Source organism: Melospiza melodia, chromosome 6 (assembly GCF_035770615.1).
Source record: "Melospiza melodia melodia isolate bMelMel2 chromosome 6, bMelMel2.pri, whole genome shotgun sequence".
In the NCBI taxonomy this organism is placed as follows: Eukaryota; Metazoa; Chordata; class Aves; order Passeriformes; family Passerellidae; genus Melospiza; species Melospiza melodia.
This window is the reverse complement of record NC_086199.1, coordinates 70740754-70749344: the sequence shown is the minus strand read 5'-3', so window position 1 is coordinate 70749344 and position 8591 is coordinate 70740754. Positions and strand designations below refer to the sequence as shown.

Below are 8591 nucleotides of genomic sequence, written 5' to 3'. Positions count from 1 at the left end.
GCTCCAGCCCTCACCTGGGGGGCTGTGGTGGGCACAGGGGCTCGCTGGCTCACAGGCGCCCATCCTCGTAGAACTCCAGCAGGTCCAGCCCATCGCGCTTGCTTTTGCGGGCTCTGCGCAGCTCTGCCGGCCGCACCGGGGCCGCCCGCGTCCTGAAGCCAGGCTGCTTGGGCTTGATGCCGTAATCTGCGGGTGCAGGAGAGGCTGCGCTCAGCTCCGGCACACCCACCCACCTGGAGGGGTGAGTGCATGGACAGGGGGTTCAGAGGGGCAAGGAGAGCACTGTACCATCCACCAGGCCGAAGTGCTTCTGGGGAAGCTCCAGGGGAGCAGAGAAATCCTCAGGAACTGAGTAGCTGTTCCTACAGAGGAAAACAAGGGCCAGGAGTGAGCCAAGGTCCTACACCACTTAGCCAGGCTGGCACAAGAGCTCCCACGTGCTGCATCTTCCAACCAGTCTGGCCAGCTCTTGAGGCCTGGTGCCACAAGTCCCAGCCCACGTCAGGGGCCCTGCAGGTACTGGGGCAGGGAGGAGGGAAGTGCCATCACCTCTGGTGCACAGGCTGTGGGAGGGCAGCCCCCAGCAGCAGAGCGAGGAGCAGCAGGCAGCACAGCATGGTGCACACTGACCGGTTCCACTGGTTCCACAGCAAGGTCACAGAGGAGCCACCGTGGTTGCCCAGGACACCTGCTAGGTGGGGCAGGGGACTTGGCCCCTCCCAGCTACTGCTGCTCTCCCTTCCTACCTTCCCCTTCAGGTCCTGGGCTGCCTCTGCCTGGGCCCTGCCAGCTGCTGAGCCTTCATCGTTCTGGTGTGTGTCCCTCCATATAGTCAGAGCTCCAGGGCTGTCTCTGTCCCTCAGCAGCTGCTTGTGCCTTCCTCTCAAAACCTCCAAAAGCAGACCCTTGCATCTCATCTCAGTACCACTCTGTCCCAGGAGACACTTCAACATCTTCCTCTGCTATAAGACTGAGCAAAGGGAGCACAGTTCCTTGGTCATGGCTTTTCTGTGGTGCTGTTACCATGTTGCAGGGCCTTGCCAGATGAGGTGGCAAAGTCCTGTTGTCCCCAGCTGTGGTGACCCCTGAGGGATGTGTCTGGGACTACATTTCCAGTGCTGGATGCTGAGGCAAGAAGGCTGTGACCCCTGCAGCCTGAGAATCCCTCAGGGATGGTTCAGGTAGGAATGCTCCTGATACCCACTTGGGACAGACTATCTACCCAGACAGCTGACTGTGGGGCAGTCCAGTGCCACCAGCTGACTAACCCTTTGTCCTGGCCCAGGGAGCCTCCACAGAAGCTCACTGTGCAGACTAGTGCCTCAACTGTCCCCCCATTAGAAGAGACACAGGCCTGTCCTAGGCCCTTTAAATGCAACACAGCAGATTTGCTGAATTAATCACTTCTCGTCTGCCCTTGGCCAAGCCCCCAAGCCCTGGCTGGCAGCCGTTCTGCAAACCCTTTTAACACACATTAGGTGCTAGGAAAGCAGCCTGCACACTGCAGCTCTGTGTACCCCGGGGAACCCCAGGACTCTGGGGACTGAGGCAGGCACTGGGAATTAGAGAGGCTGTAGTCATCAGCTGAGCAACATGTGGGCCCTGACTGACACAGGCCAGAGCAAAAGCATCTAAGGGACAGAGTATCCCAGGGTAGACAACTGCAAAAGCTGCTGTTTCTGACAGACAGACCTGCTGGCACCCAGAGACAAGGGATCCCATGCAAAGAGGCAGAGGCTCTTCAGCTCAGTTCTCTCCATTCAGTCAGTTTATTTGACAGACAAGTCTGCTCCAAGCAGATGGGCCAGGCATGGCCAACACAAGCAGGTTGTGGGTCAACCTCAGCGCCATGACATGTGAGACAGTGCTCTCCCAAAATCCACTACGCTGCCTGGCTTTGTTATAGCGCAGCTGTACAAAAGAAGAAAAATCAAGTGCTTCAAAAAAGAAGTTTCCCCATCACCATCACTGCAGCCACAGAATGGTCCAGAGAAATAGGTGGCCAGGGTCTCCCCACACATTCAGTGTCCATCATTCACTCCTTGATCTGTTAAAAAATTGCATACAACCCCCTCCCTGCTCTGCAGAACAGGAACTTCTCATTTATGATTTAACTGAAAATTAGACATTATCAACATCCCTCCCCCAGACTGCTTGCCCTCCTTAGGAATGTCCAGCCATGATTTTAGCAGAGAGTAATCATCTTCTTTTCTTATCAGCCCCAGTTATAGAAATAGATTTTCTGCCAAGCAGGCAAGTAATCCATCAGTGGCCCTGAAACAAGAGAACAGAGAGATCATACATGTAGAAAGGCAACAATTTAAAGTGGTGTGTCTATGGGGTATAACCCCCACTTCTCATTATAATCCAAACAACTCCAAATCTCCACTTACACAACTCAGATGAACCCAAGAATTCTATTCTGCCAAGATGTAAGGCAGCACTGCAATGTGGTGCCAGAGATCAGAGCAGGACCAAGAGGGGTGTGAAACATGGTCAGCACAGCCATGGTGTGGGACAACAACCATTCCCTCAGAGCTGACATGTTCAAACTGCAGCAGGAAAGGGGGTTTGCAATGTGCAAGGGGAAAACCCACATGCAGAGAGTCAGGAGAACACTGCTGTGACAGGGAAGAAGGAAGATAACGCAGCGATGGTGAGCAGGTGCAAACACAGAAGCATCTGCTGTAGAGTGAAAATGCTTACGTTGCACAGGGCTTAATGCAGGTTCCAAAGCCTCTCTGAAATCACTAACTGGAGGAAGTGGCTCCTGAGCTAGCCAGCTTTGTGACCTCCCCAAAGAAAGGGCAATCCCATGATGCCAGGCTGATGTAATGTCATATCACTGCCATGAATCACTCCACAAAAGGATTAACATCATCAGGGGAAGAGTGGAGGGAAATGAAATGCTGGCCTATAATAAAGGGATTCTCTGGTGAAGAACTAGAACACAGACCTGGTTTGGCCCTTTGATTTACAGTCAGTTTCTGCCTGGTTCAATACTTCCAGGCACCCATTTACCCCTCATGTCTACACTGTAGAACTAGGGATCAAGGAAAAGACCTCAGAACAGGGCTGCAAAGCTGGGGCCCTGGTGTACCAGCTGAGGTACAGAAAGGATGCCCAGGAGAACAGGCCTAGGTGGCAGACACTGAGCTCTGCAGCCTCAGGGCACACAGAGGTTTACTACTGTCATCAAGCCAGGAAGCAATTAATTTTTTCCTTCAGCATTTAAAAATTACTCAAGCATCAACAACTGCTCTAGTGCTAACCTCTCTACGGACTTCCCAATTCCTTCCCCAGATTGGAAACCAATTGACAAATGTTCCCAACTGCCCTCATTTTTCTTCACCAGGCAGAAATGGGGATATAAATAAATAAATGGGGATGTAACAGTGGGACCCACTTACGTGTGATGAAGCCAACTCCAGGCACATAATCAGCCAACAAGCGCAGAAGGAGGAGGATCCTGCCCCTAGAAAGGGAGAGAATATGAACAAGTCCAGCCAGACATCTCCTGCCCCAGCTGTTGAGCACACAAACAGCAATGGCAGCTGTTAGAAAAGGGCTCAGATTAACCTGGTCACAGGCACCCACACATCTTCAGATCTACGCACCCAGCCCCCTGACGCTATTTCAGTTAAAAGGGAAATGTTCTGCAAAAGCCCAGCCGGGGCCCCTTACTCTGAGTATCGGTCATAGAAAGGAGATCTCAGCAGGTAGTACAGCAGGAGGATCGTGCGTCGCCTCAGCTCCGCCCGCTCTCGCCTGTTCAGGTCCTTCAGATCACTCAGCAAACTCAGACTGGAAGAGGAGGGCAGAGAGCTAAGTCACTGCAAAAGCAGCCAGCAGGGAAAACAAAGGGGCTTCTAAAGCCCTCCACTCTCAGCTCCACGCAGAGCAGCCTGCACCAGCTCAGAACAGAGAGCACTGTAAGTGCTGTAAAAGATGTGTCACTCTCCAAGCTAAAGACCATCCCGGGTGCATATTTCTCTGCCCAGGACTGGGGAACAGGGAAGTGTGATGCCCAGCCACCACCAAAGCAAGCACCTAGAAAGACTCTTCATCAGACTGACCTCGAGATGTCCAGGACTGCTGAGAGGAGCCAGGGCTTCCATGATCTCTGGCCCCATACTCCTAGACTTAGTACTAGGAGTACATAGTCAAGGAATGAAAAGATGAGAGATTCCTAACAAGAGGCACACAGAGAAGTGATCCCCTACACACCCACAAAATTCTGCCAAGTGCAGGCAAATACACCCTAAGGCAGGGCTGGGGGCCCCGGGGAAAAGGGCTGGAGGACTTGCAGCCACAGCTCCAGTGGCTGAGGCCAGCCACCAAAGCCTAAGAACGGGAAGAGAGCCGAATCCCAGGCCCCAGCAGAGCCGCGCAGGGAGCGGAGCTGGCGGGGCACTGCCCTGCACCCGGGCCGAGCCCACAGCACCCTCTGCTGGCACGGCCAGCGCCGGGAGCCCGCACGGAGAAGGGCAGGATACGGTGGAGCAGGGGGCGGGTAATGTAGATGGATTCTGCGATGGTTTCTTGGAGACCCAGAGGAGTGGGAGGCTGGTTGATCTCCTCCGTTCTTCGGCTCTGCGACTCCTCCCTCTGCTGGGGGGACCCCCAGTGCCGGGACTGCAGGGACGGGGCTGAAAGAAGCAGCTCTGGTTACTGACACAAATAAAAGCTTTGTCCCAGCTGGAAACTACGGATCTCATGACTGCTAGCTCACTCCACCTGGCCCTGGAGCCCTTCACACCCCCCCGCCCCTGCCGGTTGGATGGGGAGAAGAATCAGAAAAAGGTAAAGCTCCTGCATTGACATAGAACAGTTTAATAATTGAAATAAAAATAATAACATTTTTAACAGTAATAAAAAGGAAGACAACAAAACCCAAGAAACACAAGTGATGTACAACCACTCACCATCCCCAGACTGATGCCCATCCCATTCCCAAACAGTGATTGGCCCCTCCCAGCCAATGCCCCCAGTTTATACAGTGCGCATGAGGTTCTATGGCATGGAAGATCCCTTTGGCCAGTTCAGGTCACCCATCCTGGCCATGCTCCCTCCCAGCTTTTTGGGCATCTCCTCACTAGCAAAACCCAGGAAGCTGAAAAGTCCTTGACTTAGAGTAACTGCTACTTCTCAACAAGCTACAGTATCAGTTATAACAATGTTATCAACATTAGTCTCAAACTAAACCCAAAACTCAGCATCATACCAGTTAGCAGGAAAAAAACAAATTCTATCCCAGCCAAAACCAGGACACCTTCCTATCATGTTTCCTTGCTTTCTGCACAGTGAAGGTGTGAAAGGGGAAAGCTTCAAGAGGTACCTGTAAGAACCCTGCTCCTCACTTGGGAAAACATAATTTAGTGCTAGCCTTGCAGCATGTCTCTGGTTGCTTTGATACACTCACCGATCCACAGTGGGCCCAGATATGAGGCCCTTTGAGTGGCATTTATATGTCCCAATACAAGGTTCTACCCTCTACTGCTCACACCCATGCCATCCATGAAGGCACAGAGCAGGAACAGCTCAGGCTGAAAAACAGGCTCAGTCACTTACTGCTCTGTAGAGAGCGCACAACACGGCTGGAACGCCTGCCCACATAGGTCTGATCCTTCCCTGAGGAGTTGTCTTCCATGCCTGCAGAAGGAAACAGCCACAGGGGTCAGGCTTCAAAGCAATACGCTGCACACCTCAGAGCTGCCACCAAGAAGAGCAGATTGAAAGGCTGATTTAGTGCAAACTGGACAATTCTGCAGGGGCTAACAGCAGGCAGAGGGTGAAAAGGTAAATCTGCCTGACATTGCCCAGGTCTCAGGCCTCTTTCCTCATCACTAGACCAGGGCACATACAGCCTGACTCATGGTTCAGCCAGCAATTCACAGCTTGGACTTCTCCATCCCCTCCTTCCAGGATGGTCCAGATATTGGACAACCCTGCCACTAAGCTAACTCATCCTCTGCAAAGGGTGGAAAGTTGAAACACAGCTCAGCCTTGAATACAGACACCTTATGGTTCCATGTGCTGCACAAGCCACTGCTCTCATGAGTAATTCTAGCAGGACAAGACATGTGGCTCAGCAAGGCACCAAACCAATGATGACAACACCATGGGCTCACCTTGAGGGTGGAGAGGCTGTTGCTTCTCCCTGTTCAGTGGCACAATGGGAGGAGACATCTGGATGCCAGCTTTGTACCACAGCAGGAGCAGGAGCCGAAGGATGGCTCTGTGAACAGACATGTGGAAGTATTCAATACCAGACTATGGAGCTGGGTTCCTGTCACACTGGAGAGATGGCTTCCACAGAAGAGGGAAACACTCGGGTCTCCTCAGAGCAAATGGCAAGGTGAGAGGTGGAAGTGCTCCCTTCTGTGGCACAGAGTCCAGTACACCGTGGGGCTCCAAATTCCCCCAGCCTCAGGGACTGGCAGCTCAGTCCTGTGTGGGATTTTTTCCAGGGTACTACGGAGTGCCCTCCAGGTCCCCTTTCCGAGCGCACGCTGCCCCTTCCCCTCTGCCCACAGCACTTACTTAGCCAGCTGGATGAGGACAATGATGGTCCACCGGCCCATCTCCCCCCACACCCTGGCTGTCCCCATCTCTGCAAAGACCTCCACGCATTCTAGTACACTCAGCCAGGTCAGCAGCTTCTGCTGGGGCAGCGACTGCAAAACACAGAGGGGAGGAAGGGGACAGGATGCAGGTTCTGCTCGGGAGTTAAAGAGGGCAGAAACACAGCCCAGTCTGGTGGGACCCTCAGAAATAAGCACCAGATGGCCTTGGAAGTCACAGCTCCAGAAAAAAACCAGCAATGTCTCCACTGTGGCTGGAGCCTACACACAAGCCCACTTATGTACGTCCAAGCAGGGACAGACTGCGACATCACAGCATCACATGGAGTTACCACTCCAAAAATAGGGAGAACATCACATCTGTGTTTTATATTGCCTCTACCCCAGCTGACACAACAGGACAGCCTCCTGGGTTGTGGCACTGTGCCTGAGCTCCACAGCAAAACCCTCCCCTCCTCCTCATCCCAGAGCTGAGACACAAGACAACCTCCTCTCTGGACAGAGCTGATGAGGGAGTGTACTTGAAGCAGAGGGAAGGGAACCCAGAGTCCACAGCCACATCAGAGTGAATGCTGGCTGAACACAGCATCAGACTAGATTTCAGGCATGAACCCCAGGACAGTGGGTTCTCTTCCAGTCTAGGTCTCTGCTATCCATGTGGGAACTTACTACTGCTGTCAACCACAGGGTTTGATTCACTGAAAAGCATCAATTAAGACAATACAGCTGGAATTCTATTCAATTTTAACCAGGGACGCAAGTCTTGTGCACTTCTGTTTGTTACACGCCTGATGCTCCATTCAGGGAGCTGTCAACACCCAAGCCACACACTGGACAGGTTTGTAATAGAACCTTGTCTGGAAAAAAACAACCTCTTCCCCATTCCCCATAGGGTTTAGGAATGCTGGGAGCCAGCCTGGGGCTCATACAAGACAGACATAGCAGCAAGCCGCTTACATTTGTTTTACTCAATACAGTACCCTACGCAAAGGAAGAGTCTCACAGATGGAATCAAGAGCTTCTGTGCTCCAGAGCCACTGCTGTGTAAACAGCAACGCTTTATTCATCAACATCTCTACCTAGTTCAAGTTCTGAGCTTCTCAAAAAAGCCTGTGGAGCTTCTGGCGCAAGTCAGGGCCTGATTTCTGCGGTCCAGGGAGTGCTCTGGCCACACCTCCAAGCCAGGAGCAAAGGGACAGGGCTGCTATTTTAGTTGCATTCAGAGGTTGCCTCTGGCTTCTCCATACCTGACCACAAAGAGAGGCCTTAGCAAAGACCTGTTAAGTTTCTACAGACACTCCCTGAAAGCTCCTGCAAGGAAGAAAGCATATGTCCCAAATCCTCCTCCCACACGCTACAGCCTTACCACTGGCAGGTTTTCCTGCAGGTCCTTTCGGAGAATCCAGTCATTTAACAGCACTAGAAGGTTGGAGGCAGAGTACACTGGAAAAGGAAGAGAACAACGCAGAATGGATGCACAGGAAGCAAGCCAAACCGGCCCTGCTGTGTCTGTCCCCGACAGGGGATGAGGGAAGGAGGGTAGCAGGATATGCAGACTCCTCCCAGGAGCTCCCCGAGAATGCACAGCCAAGAGCAGGGCCGGGGAGCAAGACCCGCACGCACCCGGGCAAGGGCACAGCACCGGCCCCGACCCGCTGCCCACCTACCCAGCTCCGACAGCGCGTGCGAGTCCGAGAAGCGACCTGCGAAGGGAAGAGAGCGGCTCCAGCGAGCGCCCGGGGCCGGGGGAGCTCCCGCTCCCCGCTGGGTCCCGGTGCCCGCGCCCCCCGGCGCAGACCCCGGCCGGAGGGACGAAGGCTCGCCCGCGCCCCGCTCCCGCACCTGGCAGCAGGTAGGAGAGCCCCCGCACGGTGCCCTCCAGCTGGGCCGTGGCGGCCGGGTGCCGCCTCACGTACTCCTGGTAGCGCTGGCACAGCAGGCGCAGCCGCCACACCGGGCCGGCTCCGCGGGTACGGGCCGAGGCCGCTGCCGCCGCCATGGTGCCGC

General features: G+C 53.9%; 2 protein-coding genes across 2 annotated transcripts; both read right to left on the bottom strand.

The window, feature by feature from the left end:
- Window positions 1-49: 49 nt before the first annotated feature.
- Window positions 50-617, bottom strand: FREY1 (Frey regulator of sperm-oocyte fusion 1). The gene is made up of 3 exons (XM_063159482.1): window positions 550-617; window positions 289-362; window positions 50-186 (listed from the first exon to the last, which is right to left on the bottom strand). Exons 1-3 carry the CDS (start codon window positions 615-617, stop codon window positions 50-52), a joined length of 279 nt encoding a protein of 92 aa, XP_063015552.1.
- Window positions 618-1746: 1129 nt separating this feature from the next.
- On the bottom strand, window positions 1747-8583 carry PEX16 (peroxisomal biogenesis factor 16). The gene is made up of 11 exons (XM_063159012.1): window positions 8427-8583; window positions 8252-8287; window positions 7951-8027; window positions 6544-6677; window positions 6132-6238; window positions 5572-5652; window positions 4497-4649; window positions 4077-4149; window positions 3685-3804; window positions 3411-3475; window positions 1747-2274 (listed from the first exon to the last, which is right to left on the bottom strand). The coding sequence occupies exons 1-11, from the start codon at window positions 8581-8583 to the stop codon at window positions 2216-2218; spliced, it is 1062 nt and encodes a 353-aa protein (XP_063015082.1). The 3' UTR covers window positions 1747-2215.
- Window positions 8584-8591: the final 8 nt, after the last annotated feature.